At 41.1% G+C, this 27,815-nt stretch overlaps 1 protein-coding gene and 1 pseudogene across 1 annotated transcript; one reads left to right on the top strand and one right to left on the bottom strand.

Moving 5' to 3' along the window:
• The first annotated feature begins 1,433 nt into the window (after positions 1 to 1,433).
• On the top strand, positions 1,434 to 7,867 carry LOC140581697 (uncharacterized; annotated as a pseudogene).
• Positions 7,868 to 11,394: 3,527 nt separating this feature from the next.
• LOC111854068 (cytochrome P450 3A56-like) lies at positions 11,395 to 21,067 on the bottom strand. The gene is made up of 13 exons (XM_023831662.2): positions 20,989 to 21,067; positions 19,388 to 19,481; positions 17,527 to 17,579; positions 17,087 to 17,186; positions 16,328 to 16,441; positions 15,902 to 15,987; positions 15,424 to 15,572; positions 15,122 to 15,246; positions 14,862 to 14,949; positions 14,574 to 14,734; positions 14,015 to 14,241; positions 13,767 to 13,929; positions 11,395 to 11,837 (listed from the first exon to the last, which is right to left on the bottom strand). The coding sequence occupies exons 1-13, from the start codon at positions 21,057 to 21,059 to the stop codon at positions 11,742 to 11,744; spliced, it is 1,527 nt and encodes a 508-aa protein (XP_023687430.1). The 5' UTR covers positions 21,060 to 21,067; the 3' UTR covers positions 11,395 to 11,741.
• Positions 21,068 to 27,815: the final 6,748 nt, after the last annotated feature.

The raw sequence follows: 27,815 nt of genomic DNA, 5'->3' as shown, positions 1-27,815 counted from the left end.
CATTGATTAGAAAGCACGGTCTTGGAGGTGCAAGTCAATCTGGAGGCTCATTCTCTTCAATTCAAAGCAAAGGATCATTACATAGCTGTATTCATAGCTTACCCGAGGCCTCTGTCCCTGGTATGAGAGACTTAATATGAACATCTTTCTGGTACATCCCATCTCTTTCCCTTGACGAGGTCTGATAAAATGGTTATAGGAGAGGATTGCTGAGAATATTATTTTCCATCAGGTCTCGTAACTATGACAAATCTGGGAGATTTTAAATGAGAGACATATGGACATACGGACAATATAATTGAAAAGATAACATGAATTTGATTTAACGAGTAATGACACTTTACAGCAATGCCTTTTTTCTCTACAGTTGATCTGGGTAATGTGATGTCGATTCTAGCCCTAGTCTGTTTTCGGTCTTGGTCTTGGTCTTGGTCTCGACCAGTCTTGGTCTTGGTCTCGCCTTAGTGTGTCTTGGTCTTGGTCTTGGACTTGGTCTTGGTCTTGGTACCCTCAAGTCTCGGCAGTGTCTTGGTCTTGATACCCTCCGGTCTCGGCAATGTCTTGGTCTCGGTTTAGGCGGTCTTGACTACAACACTACTTTGACGTAACTTCCGGCATAACACTGCTGGCTTCCAACTGGTGGCCCAGAAGTGGTGTTGTGGTGGCATTGCGGTGCTGCATTTGGATAGTATTGGGCCAAACAGGGGAAAACACAAAGACTGACAACACAAGAGATGGGATGACCAGCAACGCCTGCTGGCCAAACGGGGAAGGGACACAGAGTGGGACAACAGGGGCTGACCCTGACACTTTGTGCCCCATAAGTAAGTCCTCCAGCGCTCTGTGGAACTGATGCAGGCCAGTGCTTCCTTTTCCACCACTGAGTACTTCCTTTCCGCTGCATGCACTGAAATGCAGGAAGCAAAAGCTACTGTTTTTTTGGAGTTATCTGGATGTAGCTGTGTAAGGACACCGCCAATTCCATAATCTGAGGCATCAGTAGACAGTATGGTAGGGTGTGAGGGGTCAAAAAGCGTGAGTGCTGAGCTGTCTATAATCAGTGTTTTAACTTTCTGGAGGCAATTTTGCGCATCTGCAGTCCATGTGAATGTGGCTTTGTGCAGCACTTCCCTTATTGGTTCAACTACGGTGGCATAGTTCTGTACGAACGTGGAATACCAGTTCAAGGAAGGACCTGAGGGATGCAGCATCTGTAGGTACTGGAGCATCACAAATAGCTGTAATGTGGTCACCGTTTGGTAGCAAGTCATCTTTGCTTATGGTATGACCAAGGAAAGTTAGCTTATCCTGGTAGAATTTGAATTTCTCTGTATTCAGGCACATTCCTGCTTCCTGTAATCTGTGGAGCACTGCCTTTAAGCGAGTTTCATGCTCGACTCTGCCAGATGAGAAGACGATACTGTCATTGAGGTATGCAAAACGCCAGGTAAGTCTTGCAACACTATGGAGATCATTTTCTGAAACTCTGAGGCTGCTGATGCCCATAGCAGACTCGTTTATATCTGAACAGCCCGTCGTGCATAATGAATGCAGTTAGATCCCTGCTGTCTATATGCAGGGGAACTTGGTGGTAAGCATTTGTGAGGTCAGTTGTAGAAAATATGGTTGCTCCCCTGAGCTCTGAAAACAGCTCTTCAGTGTCTGGAATGGGGTAGCAGTCAATCACTACAGACTTGTTAAGTTGCCTGAGATCTATACACATCCTTATCTGTGTACAATTCTCGCGTTGAGTCACCACAATAGATGACACCCATGGGGATGCATCAATTTTCTCGATAATGTCAGCACCCAGTAGTCGTTTTAGCTCAGCAGAAACAGCACCTCAAACAGAGAAGGGCAACCTCTGTAGTTTCTGCTGTACAGGTTTAACATCAGGTCTCACTTTTACATTATGGACAAAGTTTTTCATGCAGCCACGGGCAGGTTGAGACTGATCTGTAGGGGCAGGAGTGGGGAGTGCAGTAGCAGGTGCAGTAATAGGTGCAGGCTGAGCAGGCGCAGTTTGTGAATGCAGGGCTGACACCACTCTTACTGGCTGTTTGGATTTTGTGATCACTTCATTCCCTGTTGTGACCATGTTCAGTGCATCAATTAAATCCAAGCCTAGTAAGAGTGTAAGAGAGTAAGCCTAGTAATGCTCTCTCACAGCATTTGCTAATAGTAGTTAGTAATGACGACAGTTTCGCTAATAATTTTTCATGTCACTATCACCGTTTAGACAAATCTAGTGTTTGTAAAGTTTATAAAACCAATGATGGGACAAACATTACTATTTATGTGTGCACATTTCTGTAATTAGTCAAGGTTATCATAGATTAGCAGGGCTAACCGTTAGCGGTTTAACTTTAATAACTTAGTGATTCAAACGGTCCATAAAAAAAAATTCCAGCGGATATTCTAGTTACAACATGACTGAGCTAGTGTTTATTGTCGCGACGTGTACTTTTCAATGTGTTATATGGTTAGGCCATGTAGCCCATGTTTGATTTGAAGCTGAACTGGAGGATGCTGGTCAGTTATCCGCCGGATGTGTTCTCGTTCCGGACTCAGTACTACCTGTTGTATTCATGTTTGTTCGCGGGGTCTAGTCTGCTCTAGAGTGAGAGCCTGCGGCGGTGCACGTACTGTAAGTGTTTTGCTGCATATGTAGTGCCCTCAGTTCGATGTAAGTGATTTGAGAAGAAAGATAACAGGGATGTGGTGTTTGTTCAAGAGTTTGGGTTGTATCATTAGGCATTCTCTGGTTGTATTTAGTTATTCAGTACACCAGCTGCGCGCTGTGGAATCAGTCTGTATCTGTAGTTCTTTGTTGAGGTAAGCTGTGAATGTTAAAAATGTCATATACAAAATACTCTCAGTAGTTTTCTACAGGTGAGCTGGTGTTAAAAACGAATAACATAACCTTGTTAGCGTAAGTGACATGTAATGACATAGAAATGACATTTTATTTGTTTCATGTGTTTAATTTAGAAGCGATATATATTATGTGCTGTTTGAAAAACAATCAGACCCTGTTATGATGAGTTTGTAATTCCAATAGTGTATTGGCCTGTGATTTTAACTATTGTTTTTTTAAGTGGCATTATCAGAGCAATGAGTCAATGGACACTTCTGTGTTCTCCCCACCCATTATGTCACATTCGAACAAATGGCACTCGCGTAAATAAATTCAAATTGCTTCATCCAATAGTGCTGACAGGAAACCAATGTGTGTGCTTCCTCCAGGAAGTACTGGAGCAGGACTACAGTTAAGCACACAGTCTATTGACCCATAGCCCTACATCTTGCCCTATCTTATTTAATAAATTGTTTTTGTGCCTTGTAGGACTTGTTATTCTTAATAAGGAGTTGGTCTCTGCTCCTGATCCAAGTGCTCCAAGTTCCCCAACTCCAAGTTCTCCAAACACAACATTCCAGTCTCCAAATCAACTGTTGCCCAGCCCTCCAAGCACTGCCCCAAGCACGTCAAGCGCTTCACCGCCTGGCGTACCATGGCATGTTGACTTTCGTCTCAACTGGGACCAGGTGTCATCAGCCATTCGACTTAGAGTGGAATAAGAAGAAAGACCATTGCCAGACGAGAGAAAGGCCTTCGTGATCGTGCTCGTGGACCAAATGATGCAGCACGACCGCAACCCAACCAGAGCCATGTGCCACAGCGTTGTGAGAAACATTGTCAGGTAGGGATGGGACTATTATCAATATTAGCTGTCAGTTAATCCCTAGCCCCACCCCCTCCAACTGTTTGTAACTTTCACTGATTCATTCCCTGCACCTATGATGTAACAAGGGTGCAAAAGTGAAGACTTTGTAAACATGGTTTGTTTAAACAGAGGTAGTATATTCAAGAAAACCATACTAATTCACATGTTTATATGAAGGTCTTGTTCAGCCTGAGTTTTTTTTTAAGCATGGTTCTTTCCTTTAAGTAATCCTTACATTAGCTGTACGCTTCTGTCGTAAGTGCCACAATGGTGACATGTTTTCTAATTATCCCACCCACATTTTCAGGAGCCATCCAAAATCATTTGGCGACATTGGCAAGCATGGTGATATTGCTGGAGACGGATGTCACTCTCTTCTGCAACAAGTAAAAACAAGAGTGGAGTACAAAAATAGGAATAACACTCTTGCTCAACGCTGCAGAGAAAGAAGACCGCGCAGGAGAGGCCAGACTGGCAAGACCCTGTTGACCAATACGGGTATGTGGCAATATACATGTAAAGTCTGTCAATATTTGTTCAAAAGCATTGTACACTCACCTAAAGGATTATTAGGAACACCTGTTCAATTTCTCATTAATGCAATTATCTAATCAACCAATCACATGGCAGTTGCTTCAATGCATTTAGGGGTGTGGTCCTGGGCAAGACAATCTCCTGAACTCCAAACTGAATGTCAGAATGGGAAAGAAAGGTGATTTAAGCAATTTTGAGCGTGGCATGGTTGTTGGTGCCAGACGGGCCGGTCTGAGTATTTCACAATCTGCTCAGTTACTGGGATTTTCACGCACAACCATTTCTAGGGTTTACAAAGAATGGTGTGCAAAGGGAAAAACATCCAGTATGCGGCAGTCCTGTGGGCGAAAATGCCTTGTTGATGCTAGAGGTCAGAGACTGATTCAAGCTGATAGAAGAGCAACTTTGACAGAAATAACCACTCGTTACAACTGAGGTATGCAGCAAAGCATTTGTGAAGCCACAACACGCACAACCTTGAGGCGGATGGGCTACAACAGCAGAAGACCCCACCGGGTACCACTCATCTCCACTACGAATAGGAAAAAGAGGCTACAATTTGCACGAGCTCACCAAAATTGGACAGTTGAAGACTGGAAAAATGTTGCCTGGTCTGATGAGTCTCGATTTCTGTTGAGACATTCAAATGGTAGAGTCAGAATTTGGCGTAAACAGAATGAGAACATGGATCCATCATGCCTTGTTACCACTGTGCAGGCTGGTGGTGGTGGTGTAATGGTGTGGGGGACGTTTTCTTGGCACACTTTAGGCCCCTTAGTGCCAATTGGGCATCGTTTAAATGCCACGGCCTACCTGAGCATTGTTTCTGACCATGTCCATCCCTTTATGACCACCATGTACCCATCCTCTGATGGCTACTTCCAGCAGGATAATGCACCATGTCACAAAGCTCGAATCATTTCAAATTGGTTTCTTGAACATGACAATGAGTTCACTGTACTACAATGGCCCCCACAGTCACCAGATGTCAACCCAATAGAGCATCTTTGGGATGTGGTGGAACGGGAGCTTTGTGCCCTGGATGTGCATCCCACAAATCTCCATCAACTGCAAGATGCTATCCTATCAATATGGGCCAACATTTCTAAAGAATGCTTTCAGCACCTTGTTGAATCAATGCCACATAGAATTAAGGCAGTTCTGAAGGCGAAAGGGGGTCAAACACCGTATTAGTATGGTGTTCCTAATAATCCTTTAGGTGAGTGTATATGACCATGAATAACCCTAAAACAGGACAAAACATACTTTTCTCTTGACTACTTTATTGACACTTTGACATGGACCCTTTTCACAGCAAGCATGTTGCAATGTTAATAGTGTAGTAAACACAGATGTAATTAACTGAGATTATGGCCTTGTTCCATTTAGGATTTAGTTGAGCCAGGGCGCTGATATTGTGCATAGTGGCTCTCTGGCATGCATGGTTGTGGTACACTAAATACCTTGACCTTAATTAGTTTGATAAAATACACCTGTGTTTACAACACTATTACACTGTAACATAACTTCTGTGGGATGGGACTATTTAGACAGTCACAACAGGGAATCAAACTGCTGACCCTTCAGTCATGAGACGACTTGCTCCAACTTCTGAGCTATAACCGTCCCCAATTATATTGTTACCCTGTGATGCCCGCTCCTAGGTGTGTCAGGTGGGGCCCAACAGATTTGCCAGAGGGGGAGACCGACGCAATGTTGGAGAATATGAAGAGGGAACTGCTGAACATCTACTCAGGCATGCCATCTACTGTCTTTTTAAGAAATTTTGTTTAGACTTTTAGGAATTGGTCAAGATCTGTGTGTGTTGGGCGGCTACAAGACCAAATTGTTACTTGGGTACTAACAATACATTTGTATGTCTGTAAACACAGAGGAAGGAATGAGTGGGGCAGAGAGAGCAGAACCAATGATGGAAAAGACATACGTCATCCTGCGGAAATACCTTAACAAAGTGCCTGCTGCAGCGATGTCTGAGATCAAACAGGAATGGCCATTTCTCTTCTCTCAGAAATGCCTATTCTCACACTTTGGCCTCTTGACGGACGTCGATGTCCTTCAGAAGCTACAGGAGGCAATTAGTCGACGAGGACAGACCATCCTGGATTACTGTGCAACACTGGACAACCCCAAGATCCGTGATGTTCTGGCCTGCTATGATCCAGACTCTGACAAGGCTGCCTGCATCCTGCTGCTCCTAATGTTGTACTTCAAAGAGCCGAAAGAGAGTTTGATGCTTGAAGTTGATGTAAGATTTTTTATTCAAATATTTAAAATGCAAAATGAGTGATTGCATTATCAACATTTACCTTGCATGAATTACTACCTCTGACCAATGAACAATATTTATCCTTTATCCTACATCCATGCTATTTACTATGTTACAGCCATGTGCTACTGCTGTGGACGTCAATACTGCAGATCTCCCCAGCACCCCCTGCTTGATCATTCAAGGTAATGTTACTTTGATCTAGTATCGACATTTCTAACTCATTATTTTGTTTTCATTCTAGAAATCTATATGACCACAATAAATAATTATAATTATAATAAGAATTACATTTGTATAGCCCTTTGTATCTTAAGCAGATCACAAAGTGCTCATAACACATAATGTTGTATCTGTTCATTTCAGGAGACATGATGAAGCCCTCTGGATGGCTTTTATCCATCGAGGGACATGTCGTGATGGGCCCACACCCTTTCTTTTTACACGGAGTAGCTGCTTTCTTCAGCAGCTATTACGTCTTCAACCTTGAGTATCCTGCTGCTGGATCGTCGACGCTGGAGTTCATTCAAAGGTATTTTATAAAGATCACATTTAATCTTGTAATTCACATTATAGTACAGGCTTCCAACTCAATGATTGTCTTGAGGTTTAAAATGCTGACAAACGAGGTACCTGAGGTTAGCCTGGTGAGACCATCCTGATCTCGCGAACTCATTCAATTTCAATCTGCAGATCAGTCTGGGTTTCTACATGTTATGCTGACAAATACCTGCCGGTCCAATCACAGCTGTTTATTTTGTTTTGGAACAGGCTATGTGATGATGATTTTGAAACGTCTATTGCGAAATGCGAATGTATTGAATGAAGTAGATGAAATTTTCTTTAAAAGCAGAACAAAATGCTCTCAGGCCCTTAATTGAAAAGGGTGTTTGTCATACTTTCAACAGGGTTTGGTTTTAATTTATCAACTGGCCAATTGCGTGAAGACGCATTTCAGCACGTTGATATGGCCTCTCATAGTAGAAAATCAACCACTTTGCCTCAGGCAAACCTAACCTGAGGCACCTTGGCTAAAAATGGCAAAAAAAAAGTATGGTGAGAGTAAGATCTAACAAGTTTGGATTATAAATTTATTAGGGTTTGATGTGGGGAAAAAGCACAGCAAAAAGCACACCTTGATAAATGCTGTCTGCAATACATACTGTAAGTCTATTTAAAACTGAAACTATCTTTGCTTATTAACAGGTGCTTCCTGGGCATCAATCCTGAAAGAGGCTCAAAGACCAAGAAGCGGACAACAATGCACCCTCATGTGAGCACCCTTTTGAGGAAAGTTATTGATTTTGAGTGGGCATCATAGTTTTTTTTTTTTTTTGCAGCGGTAGTTGTCAGGCTCAGTTTTGAGTAGCCTTGTTCTTTTTGTAATTTTTCAAGACAACTTTGCACTACAAGATTTTTACACAATGCTTTTGCGTGTGGACTCCTTATGATGTTTGAGACTGAGAGGAGCGCCTGACCCCTTTACGACGTTCCTTCATCGCTCTCTCCCTTGCTCTCTTATCTTGCCATGAAGGCCTCATTCCCATCCTGTCCATTACTGTTATTGTGACACAGCTAGCTGAATAAGAACATAAGAACATAAGAAATTTACAAACGAGAGGAGGCCATTCGGCCCATCAAGCTCGTTTGGGGAGAACTTAGCTAATAGCTCAGAGTTGTTAAAATCTTATCTAGCTCTGATTTAAAGGAACCCATGGTTTTAGCTTCCACTACAATAGCAGGAAGACTATTCCATACTCTGACTACACGCTGTGTAAAGAAGTGCTTCCTCAAATTTGTTTTAAAATGTTCTCCCGCTAATTTCCACTTATGGCCACGAGTTCTAGTATTTAGACTAATATTGAAATAGTCATTTGGCTGAACAGCATCCAGACCCGTTAGAATCTTATAGACCTGAATCATATCCCCCCTTAGTCTCCTTTGCTCAAGGCTGAACAGATTCAGTTCCGCTAACCTCTCCTCGTAAGACATTCCTCTAAGACCAGGAATCATTCTCGTAGCTCTTCGTTGCACCTTTTCTAAGGCAGCAATGTCCTTCTTGAGGTATGGTGACCAAACCTGCACACAGTATTCTAGGTTGTGAGACAGGTAGTTGAATTGCAAGTTTGCACAATTTCTCTGTATTTTAAGATGGATTTATTACTGTTATTGTGACACAGGTAGTTGAATTGCAAGTTTGCACAATTTCTCAGCATTTTCTGCATTTTAAGTACGTGTACTGTAATGTACCTGTACATTGAAAAATATTTATTTTTTAATAAATATGCCATTGGGCTAACATTGACTTTACCTCAGAGTTGTTTGTTGGGGGGAGGGGGTTAATTGTACAATGATTGTAAATTCACAGTAAATGGAAGCTTCATCTGCATTACTTTTACAGTAAGTTACTGGACAATTTTAGCATGACTTCCACAGTGTACATTGTAAATTCACAGTAAATTATTGTCAACTTGTACATTACTTTCACAGTGCACACTGTAAAAGTACAGGGCCTTGTTGTAATGATGTACAGCAAAAGGTTGTAATTCCCCAGTAATATACTGTAATATCACAGTAAGCTGTGGAGTTACAGTATACAGTTGTGCTTTTACAACAATGCATTGTAATATCACAGATATAAAAGTAAAGTAAATTACTGTGAGTATATTTCACATTATATTGCTGTAATCCTTACTGTGAAAGTCATGCAAAATTTATCCAATTATTTATTGTAAATTCACAACAAAAAATTTTACAATGAATGGTTGCAATGAAGAGGTGTGCCAATGCCTGCAGTGCACAGGATTTTTTTTTCAGCAGGGGCAGCATCAGTTAGAAGAACAGTCAATTCAGGAATAACAATCTCTTTCACTTCTGGTGTCTGACTCGAGCGGCACACTCTAGCAAAATGGCCAGTCTTTTTGCTATTTTGTTTAGCTCGGGGCATTGCGCAGACTTTGCCAAATGGTTATCAGAACCACATCTGTAGCATTTGCGAGTATGTGCAGATTTCTTATGAGTACCTGCGCTTGTGGAGTGTTTATGTTCCCTCCGTGGCAGGGAATGTATCTCCTGCACAGGTACTTCACCACGTGAGACAGCACTAGCATCACGTGTGGCCGATTCCAACTTACTGGCAATCTGAATGGCTTTATCCATTGTTAGTTTATCATCTAGCAGCAAACGTTCACGTATGTGACCACTCTGTTTTCTCCATGATTTGGTCTCGCAGCATATCCTGTTCAGCATTCCCCAAGTCACATATTGGAAGCATCTCACGTAGTGTGGAGACATATTGCACAACCGTTTCACCATGCCTCTGCGCACACTGGCGAAACATGTCTTTCCACAATTGCATTTACTTTCCACATTAAATGCGCTCTAAGGGCAACCACAGCCTGATCATAAGTCACAGCAATACAGCCCATTTGTGGGTATTGGGCCACTGGGCTCCCTTTGCATCAATTGCAAGTACATCATTTTCGAACATTTTTAACCATGTCTCAAATGGCATATTAGGTGCTCCTGGACACTGCAGGAACATAAAGGCAAGGGAATAGCAATGGCAGCCATCATCGTCGGCAATTTTGTTGTATTGTACAAGGTGATGTGGAGAATAGGAGGCACAGGACACCGGCGTAAATTTCACACCACTTCTTTGTTTTAATCCCCGACCAGATGCATCCACCCTCATTACAGCATTGCAACAACCCTTTTTTTCTGTTCTACATTCCCCCAACGCCATCTACTGACCTGGAATAGTAGCAATAACTTAGAAATAGCTCAAGACACAACAACGAGAGTATCAACAGATCTAAGAGAGGTGGTAGAGCAGGAAGCTGAAAGTACTCAATGGTCACACATTCTCTGTTTTAATGGACCACAACTGTCTGGCTGATATAATGACAGAACCCAAGCTTTACTGCTGTGAGTGGTATTGGGCGGCTAAACTGGTGAGTAATAATTTTGATATTAAGTGTGTGTCTGGCCTTCAGAACGCTGTGCCTTTAGTCAAAATTAGCATTAGCCAGAGGCTTCTTTAGGGTATCTTTCAACATTTGATATGTTGTCTCTGTTCTATTTTCAATTGAATATGGGTTTATATAAATTGCAAATCATAGCATTCTGTTTTTATTTACATTTTACACAATGTCACAACTTTTTTGGAAACGGGGTTGTGCCACACCCTGCATTCCTTTCCCCCTCATTTTCTCCATTGTATGGCTCTAATGAGCCACACCTGTTACTTGTTTAATCCTGCCTCTCGTTACAGCTCTTGTGTGGATCACCCCGGGTGCCTCTTGTTTGCTACCTCGTCAGTGGTGTATTTAGTGCCTCCCTCTGTTGAGCTCCCCAGTCCAGTCATTGATGTTGTTGCGTGCATGTGCTCCCCTGTTTGCCCTGCCTCCTGTCTCTCTACCCCATTTTGACCCCTTGTGGTCCATTTCTTTTTGCCTTCTGTGTAGTTTTGTGTAAATAAAGACCCCTTTGGTTCTTCCCACACCTGCCTTCATTTCCATCCTTGTCTCTGATGTGACAGGTTGTAGACCAAAACTCAATAATACTATTGATAATGTTGCCTTATATACTAAACTAATATTACCTACTTATGTATCTAGTTCACTGTCCGAAAAAATAAGTTGTACAGTATGTCCTGCTTTCTCAGATTTTTAGATATTACTTCCTCCATTTGTTCACCTCCACTGACTGACTAAATGAAAAAACCTGTCAGATTGCATCACAGCACAAAAAGACTGGGCACAGCCAATGTACAATGGGGGGGGGGGCACACACATCTTCTTTAGCAAATGGAAATAACGTGAAAATAAATAGGTAATGAGACAGAACTGTTGACAGGGTTTATAAAAGGAAGACATACAGTATGTACAGTAACACTTTCTACAGCGTACTAGTGTCACAACATTACAGTCTAATGACTAGCTTTCTGACTAATTTCCTGGCAATTTCCTCCAGACAGGAGATGAGTGGCTATATATTATGGCAGTAAACTTCTGTGCTGCCTCTGAGACAAACTGAATGTTTCTGAAGGGGATTTATCTAACAAGCAAAGCATTAGTTGAATATGGGAAGAGGCCAATCCTGAGATAACATAGAAAAACTGCATTAACTTATTTACATTAAATAAATTCTCAACAGAAATCTTATCTCACAATTGCCCTTATCATGGCTTTTACTTATCCTCTTTCCTGGTTACTGGCTGGAGTTCTTGGCACAATCTTCAGTTTGATAGGAGTTTTGGGTTGAAACATTGCATTTATTTGCAAAGGGGTCTAGAACAATAAAAAAAGCTCTGATTCAGAAGTATATATCATTATTTCGACAATACTTCATCTGCATTATCATATGAATATAAAATGAATTCATTTTCAATGCCCACTTGTTCTATGCACAAGACCCAGAGAAAACCATATGACGACGCAAGGAGAACATGCAACCTCCACACACAAAACAAAGGCAGAGACTCGAACCCAGTGGCCTGTACTACGAAGGGGGTTTAACCAAATCAGACTTAACCCCGAGGTAATTTGCGAACGCGAGGTTAACAAAATCATGTTGACTCCATCGGGGCTAATCAGTACTACGACGCCAGTTAAGAAGTTGATTTGTTAAATCGGTGTTAACTGCATTGGAGTTTGTGCGCGTTCACATATATGGAGCACGTTCGGCAACGCAAGGCACCGTTTGACGCATAGCGCGATGTCCATATGTTTCACGGAGGAAGACTGCATGCTAATTATGCAGCGTTATGAGGAGTTTAAATCAATCAAGAAATTCCAATACCACTGCAGGTAACAAAAGCAGGCAGGCTTGTTGGCAACATATTGACGACGAAGAAAATGCATACGTACATTTTCACGGTCATAAAACGTGGTCTAAAATATCCCACGACCGAGTATTAGACAATGTAGTGTTTTCTGAAAAGAATTGAAATACTGTTAATAAATACGGAGGCTAACAGATGCGACACAATTCAGAAGTCACCTATTATATGCTGCTAAGTAATATAATGCTCCCTGAAGTTCCATTACTATATGTTACTCATAATGAAACCTAATGTTAACAATAACTGATCCGATTTCAAATGCAATAGTAGTGGAAAGCGTTCGTCGCAGCAAGTCAAGATGAAATATAGAAACATCATGTCAAGTGGTAGGGCTATGTAGGCCTATTTATATTTCTACTCATTATGAAAGATTTGTTGTGTCTAGCCTCCACTAATAGCGTCTTTCTATGTTTTACAGCTAATAATAAAAGGTGTCTGTTAATATGACACTTAATAGAAGGTGAGCCACTGTTTAACAAACAATAAAATGATTTACAACAGGACAAAACGAAAAAAAGAAGCATATGTGTAGTGAGAAAACGACTTGGAACCTGTCACCGCGATTAAGTTAGCCTCATATTCGATATTCAGTTTTCTGGCTTTAATATCTTTACGGAATTAAGTAAGGTGGCCGTTTTTAATGACAGAATTGTGATGTCCAGTACACAGACATCGATGCACACCGATTATTTTTCCGCTTCAAAACATTTTGTGATTTGTGCCAAATCATGTTAATCGCTAATATAATATAGGTCCTTTCAGTTGTAATGATATATGGTGGTTTAGTATTTTGGCCTCATGGCGACTGTTGCACACCCCTTTGTTTCCCAGATTGCTTTACATGCAAATTTTAATTAATTTTTGTATCCGTATACTGTGCAGTCGACAATACATGAATGGGTTAATATCTTTAAAACTAGACAAGACAGGCACATCTAGTGAAGAGGTACGCCGGCATTGTTTTCGGAGAAATTGTAGTGGGAGGGGCGGTGCTCATATAGGGCTGGCTTACGCAGAAACCTCGACTTAAAAAAGAACAAAAACTGCTCGGAGCAGTTTTGAGACTTAGGGTAAATTGCCATAGCAACATGTCTCGACTAAAACCTACCCACCTTTCGTAGTACCGGTTAATCGCGAAGTTACACCACACGTCATCAAGTTACTCGCAAAGTTACCCCGATAAGCCAGTTACCCCGCTTCGTAGTACAGGCCACAGGTCTCCAGAGGTGTGAAGCAACCATGGTAAACATTGCACCACTATGCCAGTACAAAATGGGAAGTTTAAACTGTGATTACAGCTGATTATAATTCTATTCCTGCATGGTGCCCTTGAGCCATGGGTGGAGATCATCAAGGAAATGGTGTTATCACCTACCTGTGTCTCCTTGCAGGTCTCCAGGTGGAAGTTCTGCAGCAGTTTCACCACGACCATTTTCATGATCACCAGAGCAAATCTCATGCCGATGCAATTTCGAGGTCCCATTCCAAATGGCAGAAACGTGTAGGGGTTAATATCCTCCCTGTTTTCCTTGCTGAACCTTAAAAACACCAGTAGGAAAGTTATTACAAGGAAATAGTAACAGACACTAATTATGTAAAGCGCATGCCAGACTTGTGAGTTACCGCTCAGGCTTGTATGTGTCAGGTGACTCCCAGATCTTTGGATCGCGGTGCAGAACATAGGTTGGCACCACCACCAGGGTGCCAGTGGGGATGGTCACCCCTTGAATCGCCACCGCATTCTTGCAGGTCCGCTCAATGCGTGGTGCAGGAGGCCAGAGGCGCATGGACTCATTCATGGCCATGTCCAGGTATTCCATCTGCATCAGTGCCTCGTACGTGACAGGGCTCTGTGGTGGGCAAGGACCTTCTCTGATAAGATGCCTGACCAAACATGTTCTGTATCTTCACGTCCAGTGGGTGGCACTGTCCCTCAGTATGTTGAATAAACCACTGTCCCTCAAGCCAAATAAAACTTTGAGTTCACAGAGTGCTCAGAAACCTGAAAAACCTGTTGCATTTTTATTAATCTTCCCCAGGTTAAAATCAGAAAGAGAGAGGGAGAAAGAGAGAGAGAGAGAGAGAGAGAGAGAGACAGACAGACAGACAGATAGATAAAACCCAAAGTCTGACAGTCTGTAATGAGGCATCAGGACATATTACGGATAATGCTTATACTTACATTATTAGGGAAGACACTGTCAATCTCTTCCTGTAGTTTCTTCATGGCTGTGGGATTGGTTGCCAGGTTGTGCGCTAGTACTAACAAGGTGCTGCTAGTGGTTTCATACCCACCGATGATGAAGCCAAAAGACTGAGACAGTATCTCATGGTCCGTCAGCCCTAAAACAGAGAATGGGCTCAGTGTCATTTTGGACACAGGCTTAGTTTAACTTCCAAGGAAATAAAATCTGCTTAAACACTTTGGAGCAAAGAGGTGACCATTGTGTTTGGAAAGACACACTCTTACCTTTAACAGGTTTGCTGCTCTCCTGGGCGTTTGCCTTCTCCTCCAAAATCTGAGACTGAACCATAAGCTGTAGGAAGCCCACTTGACTCTGTTGATAAAACTAAATGTTTGTCAAACTGTAGTTTGAGCACAGGAGGTCAACGGTCATCAAGATCACTGGTTGTTTCTATGGCATGATTAGCTCAGAGTGCGTTTAGAACATTGTTGCATAGGAGACCCAGATTGGAAGTGCAGGACCCTGGATTTTAAGCAGGACACACCTCCTGTTTGATGTGATGCTCATCTTTTATCTTCCGTACTGTTCGGCAGAAATTGTCCAAGCTTGACTTAGAAACAAAGGAGACGCCCAACTTCTCAAACAAGTGAACAGTAAAAGGAAACAGGGCTGGAAAAAAATAAAGTTTTCAGCTGAACTATTAATTTTTTTACAACTGTAGTATAGCTCTATTTTAATGTAACAACATTATACACTAAATAATTCTGTCGAAAAATATAGTGGAATTATACATAGGAACATAGTCACATAAACTGATATGAGAAATCAGGCACAATTCCCACATACTTATAATCAGGAAAAAGGGGTTAAAAAGGCTGAAGTTCAGCATTTTCTTAACACTGTCAACAAAGATGTTCTTGGGGTTATTGATGGAGTCAATGTCCACGCTGAAGTATGTGCCGGTGACTACGTCCATACTGTACGGCCCAAAAATGCTGGGGGGAAAGGTGGTTTGAAGGCTGTTACTGTCAGCTCTCTGTTGCCATAGTGACAAAAGAGTAATTTGGTGAATCAATACACCCCATTAGTACTGGGTAGTATATCGGTTCATCTGGTATAAAGTTTTTAATTTCCCAAATGGTATGGATTTTTTATATATCACCATGCTGTAGCATAGCTGTTTCAATCACTGTAATCCTTCAATAGGCAGCAAATTATATATTATTATTACTACAATTAGGTATGAAGCTTGAGGGCATGTCAGATATATAATGCAGTACTGTATCGTACCCGGAGGCATTTGTATTACAGAAACAATACTCACTCTTTAATTCCCACTGGGTTCTCTAGGTTTCGCTTCTTCAAATTAGCTATCAAGGAATCAGCATAGCGCTCGACAATGGGAAAGATCTGGAGGTCACAAGAACAAAAGCCATATTCCATATTCCTCTTTCGTTTCAACAGCCAGCAAGATGTTTCATTTTAAACTGATCAACAACAAATTAGCAAACAGCTATTATACACATCAGTAATTTGTCATGTATACAGGACAACAGAGGTAAAGACACTTCATGGCTTTTGTTAAAATATTATATAACATGATTATTATTATAATTAATGTTTGTGTAAAACTTAAATGTTTCAAAGATGCTGCAGTCAACACCAGTCCATGATGAACGAAACTTAGGAGACTCCCTGAAGAGACAATAAGCCCCTTCCCCGTGTGTAGCCCCGTGACTGAGTGCCGCACCTCTTTTAGCCGCCCACTGGTGAATAACGGGGACAGCGCGCTCCGTATCCTTTTCCATTTTCCGTCTTTTACCATCGACAGAGCATCAGCCAGCGGCCTGACGAGAACCCTTTCCTGCAGGAAGACACAGCGGTGGGCTAGCTCTGGTGCTCGCCAGAACAGAGCAGAGAACACTGGCCATTGATCTTATATGCCTACAGTAGCTAATCGTTTCTGGCATCCTTAGTGCTGAGGGACAGAAATGTTGACCAAGAGCCAGTGGATCCAAGGAGGCTCCTGATTCTAAACAGCTTAAGCAAAACATGCAAACGGCCAGCTACACAATTAACCAGCAGTGTAAAATAATCCATTCATCTGTCATTTTCATCAATTACTTTACTGGATGAACTTTACTGGATGGACTCCAAACGGCACTGGGAGAACGTGCCAGCTGCAAAAATACAGAGCTGGGCTGGATCCATGCCAACCTGGGAGGTACAGGGCAGCACACTGGCAGCCAGGGGAGTAACCAGACCTTCTGGGCTCCCTGACAAAATGTCACCTTAGTGCCCCCATCCCCTTACATTATATAATTTCATGATTTTACTTATTCAATGGTCCCCTGAATCTGTCAGGGTATCCATGCCTCTCCGACACCCAGCTCATGGTGCAGCAAATGTTTTTATTACTTCTGTGTACGGCTGGAAAATGTGGAAAACGGCAAGAATGTTTGTACCAAATGCTGAGGACTGAGGCCACGGAGAAGCAGCTCAGACTTACTCTCCGGTTTGTGAAGACGGTGTAGAAATCTTTGACCATCACTTTTTTTATCATCTCCGGGTCTGTAATCATCAGCAACGGCTGTCGGCCATCAAAAATCCTGCAGATTGAAAAATGCATGAAGCTCATAAGAATCAGGAGTCTTGAACGGGCCTGGTCTTCAGCAGCCGTGTACATCCCTCTCTGGCTGAATACCTGGATCTGCCATGATGGACGTGCCTATTCAGATGCTTTTGTGAAAAGCTCAAGAGACATAAATATATACACCTTCCTAGCAACCATCCATCTTTCATACCACTTACGCAGTACATGGTCATGGTGAGTGTAAGGCACGGGGCATAAGGCAAGGGAACACCCCGGATGGAATGATCGACCATCCATCCATCCATCCAATATTGCACTTATCTGTTTCATGGTGAGGGTCTTGTAGATAGACTCACCCCCAGATGCTTCCATATTTATTGAAACACTGCACATCAAAATTGTGAAAGCCCTGCAGAGAGTTGGAAATGAAGCTAAAATTACTGATGTGAATGTTCTTACTTGGGAGGAATGACATTTTATTCAAGAATTCAGAATGTTTAAGGTTATGTTCATTTTAAAGAAACAACTCATTTGTCCATCCATCAACCATCAATTTTCCTGACTGAGGGGGCCTAGACAGTAGGGGTATGGGTAGGGGGGCAGATCGATTCAGTTACAAATTGCAATTCTGTTTTTTATATTAAACATTGATTTTATCTCTTTAAAAGTTTCTGATTGGGTTCATGGTTCAGTACAATTCTGGTTAAGCAGGGAAACAGAATTTGTTTTTAAATAGCTTATTATTAAAACTGCTAATATAGGAACAGTTGTAAACCAATGTATGTGTCATGTCTAAACAAAACCCAAGAAAATCTCATTTATACAATTTAATTAGTATAAGAATACAGTGGTACCTCAGTTCTCGAACTCATTAGAACTCGAATTTCTTAAAAGTTGAACCAACCAGTTCGGAAAAAAATTAAATAGAGCTCGATCTTAGGTGTTAAACTGCGTCAAGCGAATGCCAGTGAAACGCCAATCGAATGCAGCTACAAAACGCAGGAAAAACGCGTATGGCGATCAGAGGGCGTTCGTTTCGAACGTCCGTGTGGACGAGGCCTTAATCTCAGAAGTCAAACCGTGAACGCCGACCTAAGATAACTTGTACGTGCGGGGAAATGAGTCACGCAGCATGTATCTCAGCGGAAACAAAGGGTAACGCTTCAGTCTCAGCCTCGCATTCGCTGTGATAGCATCGTGCATGTTGAATACATATATTTAGATAGTAAAAATACATTTAGACAATGATAGACAGTAACAGTAATTATTAATATATAATAAAATACATTTTAAAATAAAGATTTCTTATTATTTTAATATTAATAATAAACCATCAATACATTTAATTATAATAATATTGTCGTGTAGAACGGGGACGGAATGGAGACAAAGGCGCAGACGTCAGGGTATCGGGGAATACAGGGTTTAATTACAGGTAAGACAGGCAAAATGCAGACGGACAATACAATGACCCAACTGGGGAAACAAACTGAAATATGGACGAAATACAGAGGTCTCATGACAACAACCAGAAACAGCTGATCACACGGGGATTCCACACGGGGTTAACGAGGGGGCGTGGCACACGGAAGGAGCAAACAATCGGAGCAGGACACATTGTTTTTTTTTTAACTTTACACATTGGATACATTTATTTTCTTACTTTACAAATTACTGTTTTGCTAAATGTCCTTAGATGTGTTTAGTGCAGTACAGTATATGCTCTTCTTGTTTTATCCAGTTTATTTTGTGTTTAAATGCTAAAAAAAAACATATTTAGGTGTAATTTTTTGTGGCCGGGATCCAATTAATTGGTTTTCCACTACTTCTTATGGGGAAAATTCGACCAGAACCCGAACTTTTTAGGATTCGATTCGGAGTTCTGAACAGATTAATTTTGAGTTCTGAGGTACCACTGTAATATATAAAGTAAATACAAATTACATCGTAACATTCATAATGAACTACAGACAGCCACCGGGTTAAGAACATCCAACTTACGGGCACCTCGGAGTAACAAACCGACTACCACAAAGTCTATTACGTAAAAAAAGATGCGCTGACCTCAGCGATTCAGTCAACTGAAAATGATGTGTACCATCACCTGGATTTGAGAGGCCCCTGCCAATTCTCTCCCCTACTGCATACTGTAGGTTTATTGAAATGCATTGCTGAGCGGTAAAATCACACCAAATGCATTACATTCAGCAGACTCACCCAGATGTATGACAGAAAGGTCCCTACAAATGGCAGTGGCCTTGGTCCTGGAATTCCTAGGTTTCTGAAAAAGCCGTATGGCCAGACACCATACCTACATGCGGGGGGGAGGGAGAGAAACAATAATGTACAGGCAATGTTTCAAACACGTTAGAAGAACAAAATACACATCTATGTGAGCATGTGCATGTAAAAAAACATCAGCGTTAGCAGAAAATATATTTTAGTTTACTTTTATATGGGTTTCCATCTGTGTCAGAAATGTCGACAAGCATATGGGTTTCTGATTTGTGCGATAAATATGTCAATAGCACACTATCCATGTCGACTAAACATGTATAGTAACAAAACATTGTTCTGTGTCTATTCAAGTTTGAACTGTATTTCAGCCATGACAAAACTGTTTTGACAATGAGATTGTCTATGTTGCCTCGTGCCTGTAGCTTCCGGAATAGGCTCCGGACCCCCTGCGACCAAGAAGGATAAGCGGTTTGGAAAATGGATGGATGGATGGATTGTCTGTGTCAATTGCACATTGTCTCTGTCAATTCAACTTTACTTCTGTTGTCCTGGCATGCCCTGACATTTGACTGTTGTACTGCACGTAGACCAAATGTGTCATCATGATGTGTCATTCTCCTTATTATTTGACCGTTGTTACGAATGTCGTCCTGATGTGATGATTCTCTGTGTTGTCATGAATGCTGTTTCGATGTGTCATTCGACTGTGTGTCTGTGGTATGAATGTCGTCCTGATTTGAGGTTTATTTTTGTCGTTATGAATGTTGTCTTGTGTAGTTCTCCTCGCTGTTTGATTGTGTTGTTATGAATGTCATCCTAATGTGATGTTTGTTTGTGCTGTCATATTTTGTTTCGATGAGTCATTCTCCTCGTCATTGTGTGTGGCTCTTATTCTCCCTGTCCCTGACATTCCAAGTAGACATCTAGTTAAGATTTATTTGTGTAGCACGTTTTCATCCACAAGATCATTAAAAAAAAAAAGTGACCGTTTAGGACAAGAAAACTTGATTTTGACAGAAGTAGCCTTTGTGGAATTCCTATGAAAAAATTAAAGCGTATTGGAGAATGATTGGTGTATTTCAGAATGTTACAACAAGAAGATATGTAGAATGACAAAAATAACAGGGAGAGTGATACAGCAGGACTACAAGAAAAATAACACAGACAAATGATACATCAAGACGACATTCATAACACAGTCAGACGACACATCAGGACAGCACATATAACGAGGTAGTCAAACGACAAGGACAACATAATCATGTGCTAAGATGACAGAAGTACAGTATAAAGTTGAACTGACAGATAAATGTCTTGTCAGATGAGCAATCAACAGACAAGAACATTGCCAAAATAGTGTTGTCATGTTTGAAGTTCAGTTCAAAGTTGAATAAACACAGAAAAATGTTATGTTCATTTGACATGGGCAGTGCATATCAACATATTTCAGGCACAAATGGAACCCCATACATTTCAGACTTTTAATTTATATGTCATATGAAACATCTCTTAGTATTTTACTATTTTCATGGTCACATGTAACTGTAAAAAGAAAACTGGAATAAAGGAGCATAACTTACAGTATCAGCAGAATGAAGAAAGTTATTAAGAGAGTCCATGTTCCTGCAGAAAAAGAGGGAATGAGATTCATGGTGTATGTGTTCTTTGAGAAAAGGTACAGCTTTTTAAATACACGGTGCATACCTCATTGTATTTCCGGGCATTGTTAAGTTGGGTGGAGACTTATCTTTAATGATACAGGTCTGGCAGGGAATTAAGTTTCCCTCACATTCCTACTGTCACGCGCTGATTTGAAATCATGACGTCACCTGCTGCTTTATAGTTAGGCGGTAACTGTAACGGTTCACTGTAATTTTAATGTCTATTTTCAAAAGTGTTGAGGTAAACAAGCCATATATATACACGAAAGCATCACGTCTTCTCAATGTTTCTGTGTTTTTCAAGATAAATAAAATTATTTAAGTTGCTGCTAATAGATCAGGGGTGGTCAATCTTATCCGCAAACGGCTGGTGTGTATGCGGGTTTTCGCTGCAACTCCCTAATTAGATTACTAATTAGAGGACTGATTGGCTGAAGAGTCCTCACACCTGGGTTTGAACAGCTGACCTACAGGTTATCCCAAAAACCTGCATACACACCGGCCCTTTGCGGATAAGATTGGCCACCCCTGTAATAGATGTTTTCTGGGAAAATACAGAAAATGGTGGTATTGTTTGCAGGACATATTAACCTATATTATGCATGACAATCGATGTAATATAGTCTATTGTAATGATAACGTATTTGTAGCAGCTTACATTTATCAACTACTGGAGACAAAGATGTACTGTATGTGTAAACATTCAGACATAACCCAGTTATAATAACATATCATGGTGCGTGGTTTTCTGTGCTAACACACAAACACTGAAATTACAGGACACCAAATTGGTGATACAAATCTGTTGACATTGAAATGCGTACCTGAATTACTTTTTCAGCCATCAATCATACGTTTCCGAAAAGATATGAAGGGGTAAGATTATTACCTTAAGCCTAAAATATAGGTTCCCTTTGCTAAAATAGCCACACAGCAATTCTGGACCTCAGTAATGCTAGTTTATACACATGTAATTATGTTAATGGTTTTCTGCCATCTCACATAGTTTTTTTTACAATATTTCCGGAAATCCAGCATCCCCCTCCTAAAACAGACATGCAGCAACTGTGGGCCCTAATACTGATAAGATAAGATAAGATAAGATAAGATAAGATCAGAAGAACTTTATTTATCCTGAGGGAAATTCTTTTGTCTTAAACATGCTCAGTGCAACAAGACGAATAAAGATGAGACAGTAAAGAGCTTAAAAAGAACAGTAGTAATAGTGCAAACAGGATAACAAAATAAATCTAACAAAGATAATGTTTATACATTTAATTATACTTCTGGGTGATAAGAACATAAGAACATAAGAACTATACAAACGAGAGGAGGCCATTCGACCCATCGAGCTCGCTTGGGGAGACCTTTACTAATAGCTCAGAGTTGTTAAAATCTTGTCTAGCTCTTATTTAAAGGAACCCAAGGATTCAGCTTGCTCTACGTTATCAGGAAGACTATTCCATACTCTGACTGCACGCTGTGTAAAGAAGTGCTTCCTTAAATCCAGTTTGAAATGTTCTCCCGCTAATTTCCACCAATGGCCACGAGTTCTTGTATTTGAACTAATGCTGAAGTAACTATTCGGTTGAACAGCATCCAAACCTGTTAGAATCTTATAGACCTGGATCATGTCCCCCCTCAGTCTCCTTTGCTTGAGGCTGAACAGATTTAGCTCAAATAACCTTTCCTCGTATGACATTCCTCTAAGACCAGGAATCATTCTTGTGGCCCTACGCTGCACCTTTTCTAAGGCCGCAATGTCCTTTTTAAGATATGGTGACCAAACCAGCACACAATATTCTAGGTGAGGTCTCACCAAGGAATTGTATAATCTTAGCATTACCTCCCTTGACTTAAACTCCACACACCTGGAGATATACCCCAACATCCTATTGGCCTTTTTTATTGCTTCCCCGCACTGGCGAGAATGAGACATGGAAGAATCAACATACACACCAATGTCTCTCTCATAATCAGCTACCTTTATTTCAGTAGGTCCCATAAAATACCTGTACTTTATATTTCTGCTCCCTACATGGAGTACCTTACATTTCTCTATGTTAAATTTCATCTGCCAGGTGTCGGCCCAGTCACTAATTAAATTAAGATCCCGCTGTAGCTGCTGAGCCGCTAGTTCAGTATCTGCTACACCACCCACCTTGGTGTCATCTGCAAATTTCACAAGTTTACTGTATATATTGGTGTCTGTATCATTTATGTAAATTAGGAACAATAGTGGTCCTAAAATTGAACCCTGCAGTACCCCACTATGAACGCAGGCCCACTGTGACATTGAGCCTCTTATAACTACTCGCTGCTTCCTATCCGTTAACCAGTTATCAATCCAGGTCGCTACAGTTCCTAAAATACCTGTCGCTTTGAGTTTAAGTGAGAGCCTCTTGTGGGGGACAACATCAAAAGCCTTTTGGAAATCTAAGTAGATGACATCATAGGCCTTCTTATCATCAACTTCCTGAGTAGCTTCCTCAAAAAACTCCAACAGATTTGTTAAACAGGATCTACCTCTCCTAAATCCATGCTGGCTATCCCTCAAAATGTTATTTGAGTCCAGGTAATCTACCATTTTCTCTTTAATTATAGCCTCCATAACTTTACCAGTTATACAAGTTAGACTGATTGGCGTATAGTTTGACAAATTATTTCTATCCCCTTTTTTGAAAATGGGCGTTATGTTGGCATGCTTCCAATCAGAAGGTACCACACCTTCAGATAAGGATTTTTGAAATAGTAAAGTTAAGGGTCTGCAAATAATATCCCTCATCTCTTTTAACACTATAGGTAAGATGCCATCAGGGCATCTTATTTTGAGCTTAGCTAGGCTTTGCAAAACATCAGCTTCAGTTATATATATATTAGTTATAGACGATGTTGGATTAGTAATAAGAACTGGTAAGTTACTAGTGTCCTCAACAGTGAATACCCGTGCAAAACTATCATTGAACTCATTTACTATATCAATGTCATTTTCAATTATAAGACCCTTTCTATCCTGCAGATTAGTAATTTCAGCTTTTAGAGCTCTTTTGGAGTTAAAATACTGGAAGAAACTTTTAACGTCATCCTTAGCCTCCAATGCGATCTTCCTTTCGACATTCCTTTTAGCTCGTCTAATGTCATTTTTTAATTCAGCCTGTAGATTTAGATACTCTTGCTTTATTCTGTCATCATCAGTTATTTTCCATTTCTGGAACAAAGCCCTTTTCCTCCTTACTTTATACTTTATTTCCCTAGTAAACCACCTAGGTTGCAATTTCCTAGATTTATTCTTACTGGAAACAGGTATGAAGTCCTCTTGCACTTGCAATAATGTGCTTTTAAAAAATTCCCATGCCTCTTCAACAGTTTTGTTATTTAACTCCATCCAGTTCACAGTTTCTAGTTTTAATCTCATATAGGATCCCTTAATCGGTGATTTTCTGTCATCTCACATACTTCTTTGTAAAAGCTTCTGTTATGCTTCTTTGCCCAAACTTTGTTATTTTGGACACAGATTCATACAGGAATTTAGTGTTGTTTTTGTTTTCTTTTATTAGTCTGGAGAGATACACAGACCTAGCAGTCACTAGTGCTTCTCTGTACTTAGAGAGGCTCTCTTTCCAGGTGGGTCTGAAAACTTCTAGTTTTCTTGAGTGCCATTTGCACTCTAGCTATTTATGTTCACGTGTATGATCAGAGTACCAGGGGCAGGTTTCTTATCTCTATGCTTTTTTGTCTTAAGTGGAGCTACAAAATCTAGAGTGTTGTGAAGCGATTTCTTCATGTTCACAGTTACCTGTTCAAGTTCATTTTCACTTGAAGCTTGAAAGGTTGAAGGACTGTGGAAGCTGGTCAAGAAACAATGCGGTGGATAAGGAGGCTGTGGAACGCCATGAGTAGGTCTGACTACATTCTGACATACACTTACAGAGTCAAGAATAGCAGCAAACGTTGTTCTTAAAGGATCACCGTCATTCTCCATGTAAATATTAAAATCAACAACAATCACGGCTTTGTCAGTAGTGACCTCCAGATTTTTAAAAAAATCCTTTCAAAATTACTGTATGGACCTGCCAGTCTATATACAATAACAATGATGACTGGGGGTGGAGGATTAGAAGGAGATGAGCCAGCAAGACTAAGAACTACAATGTCAAATGTGCTAAAGCTATAACCACTTTTCTCAGACACCTTTTACGATTGGGTCGAGGGTTATGCTAATGACTGTATTCAGCTGGAGTAGATTCATTTAGTGCCATCATTCGGTTTAAGCCAAGTCTCTGTAAGGCATAAGGACCAAGACTAAAATCAGTAATCATTTCATCTATTAGTAGCACCTTAGGAGCCAGTGAGCTTACATTCAAAAGTCCAAGTTTTAGCCTTGCATTACACCTATTTTCTAATAATGAATTGGTTTAATTTTTATTAAATTATTATGACATATACTGTACTATGGTGGAATGGACCTCCATGATTAAAAGTACGGGGAACAGACAGTCTCAATAATATGAACCCTAGGTGACAACTAAGCGACTAAGCAGGTGGTCGGTTATGCTGGTTTGCCTGCCACCTGGGCTTGGCTTTGGCTAGTCAGTGATTTGCCTCGAGACTACTGTATGAGCTATGCTTCTGGACAGGAGATCGGCACCAGCCTGCAAGGCATGAATAAAACGTCCACCAATTGTCTATGTAGCCCACACCATCTATCGGGTACCATTCCGACAGCCAGCAATGCAGCAAATATAATTTCCTGTACCTTTCGTCACCACGTCTAGTAGGGATGGGGCCAGAGCACATTACTGACACAGACATCTTCTTCACAAGGTTGCACACCTCTATGAAATTTGTCTTAGTGATCTCCGATTGCCTCATTCGGACATCATTAGTGTCAACGTGGAGAACAATCTGAGAATATTTATGCTTACTGTTAGCTAGCACTTTTAAATTTGCTGAGATGTCGGTCACTCTGGCACGATGGTTCCTGGAGTCGCTATTCTCCCATTTCTTAAAATAGAATCTCCAATTACCAGAGCACTTTCAACAGGCATCTCAGTGGGCGGGGAGAACCTGTTGGAAACGCGAATGGGTGAATGGCGTTGGTGTGAGTTAGGTATAACTAAACATACTGCACTCGGAACACGGAACAGGAGTCATGGCAATATACTCATATGATGTGGGGAAAATTCCGGTCTTGGAAGGTAAAGTCCTTGAAAGTTGCCAGCGCGCAATTATATAAATAAGTATAAGTAAAATGGAAAATGACTTTTGGTCGTCCTTGAAAAGATTCTGGCAAACTGTCTCAGAATCAACCTGTGTTTTTATAGCTTTTTATGTTTTAGGATGTCATGCCTCTTCAACATCGCATGAAGTTTGGCGACAATGCCTGGATTGGCAAACTGGGGTGGTGGTCCCAATCTGTAATAAAGGGGACCAGAGGATGAGTTCCAAATTCCTTAGCCTCCCTTGGAAGGGCTACTGTTTTCTGGGGTACTGAATAGGAGAATCCATCTGTTGGTTCAACCTCAGATGCAGGAGGAATAATTTGGATGCCCTTCTCGTTGTGGAACACTGGACCAGCTCTTTACTGGAAGTTTAATGGGAGTTTGCCCAACCAGTCTTTATGTGGCATACAGCTGTGTCTCTCAGGGGGTCCTGGGGGATGCTTCGGGAATATGGGGTGCGGGGTCCATTGTTATGGGCCATTAGAGGTCCTATGTAGCCAGAGTAAGAGTTTGGTTTGCATTGTCGGTAGTTAGTCAGACATGTTCCCGGTAGATGCTAGACTCATTTATGGACATTAGGTGGAGGGGGTCTGGTTTGGTGACCTCAGCATTGTGTCTTTGCTTTTTGCAGATGTATGGTCCTGTTGGCTTCATCAGGCTGTGACCTTACACCATGGTTCTCAACTGAAAAATGGTGGATTGCCATCTCCTTCTGGGGGATGAGTTACTGCCCTAAGTATCTTATGACTTGTTCAGAGGGGAAAGTTAAATAGAGCAGGCAGGCAGATTGGTGCAGCCTTACCAGTTATGCAAACATAGTGAAGGGAGAGCTGAACCGAAAAGTGAAGTGGCTATTTGCTGTTGAGACCATTAAAAGCTTAATATTTTGGAATTTTGAGTTTGGCCTATTTTTTGCCTAGGAGTGTACAGTTAATTCAAGGACATTAAGTCATATTAAAGTTTCAACCAAAAAGTTCCAGCATACATATGTGTTGCTCCATCCTTGCTGTAAACAGTATGTAAAGCCTTGCTTCTCCCTCCTGAGATGGTTTTCCAGAATCCTTTCGAGGCTGACCGAAAATTGTTTTCCATTGTTTCACCAAATCAGTTTTTGAGTACCTTCCAATCCTATGTATTTTCAGACTTATCGTGGATCAGATACATTGGTGCGGGGAATTTAGACGAGAGTGTGCCATTACATAGCATTTAGGTTTCCTTCTCCTTGGCATCGGGCCCAACACAAGTTGGTGTGTGATCCCATTTGTCTGTCATTTGGATCAACATCATTCTTGGGAATGACCTAGCAGGACTTTGGTGAATGTTTGTGATGACCTCCCTTGCGTGACCCCTAGTTTTCCCTCTCTGTGCCATTATGTGTATCCAGGCTCACAAATTTGATGAGGAAATTGATCTCACTGATTCTTTTCCCAGTAAAGATCCATCTCCTACTGAGACAGACAGTACTACATCAGACTGTCAGGAAGAAAATATGTTCTTGAATGTGTTATCGAAAGATGCCAATTT

The sequence above is a fragment of the Paramormyrops kingsleyae genome, chromosome 22 (genome assembly GCF_048594095.1).
Source record: "Paramormyrops kingsleyae isolate MSU_618 chromosome 22, PKINGS_0.4, whole genome shotgun sequence".
Taxonomy (NCBI): domain Eukaryota; kingdom Metazoa; phylum Chordata; class Actinopteri; order Osteoglossiformes; family Mormyridae; genus Paramormyrops; species Paramormyrops kingsleyae.
This window is presented reverse-complemented; position numbering and strand designations above follow the sequence as displayed.

What these genes read in the sequence shown, in the direction of transcription:
- LOC111854068 (XM_023831662.2), bottom strand. Translation starts at nt 21,059, where the DNA reads ATGAATCTCATTCCCTCTTTTTCTGCAGGAACATGGACTCTCTTAATA. An exon ending in CCAGTGGGCGGCTAAAAGAG is followed by an intron (nt 15,988 to 16,327) that starts GTGCGGCACTCA and finishes TGTGACCTCCAG; the next exon opens with ATCTTTCCCATTGTCGAGCG. An exon ending in AACCCAGTGGGAATTAAAGA is followed by an intron (nt 15,573 to 15,901) that starts GTGAGTATTGTT and finishes CTTTCCCCCCAG; the next exon opens with CATTTTTGGGCCGTACAGTA.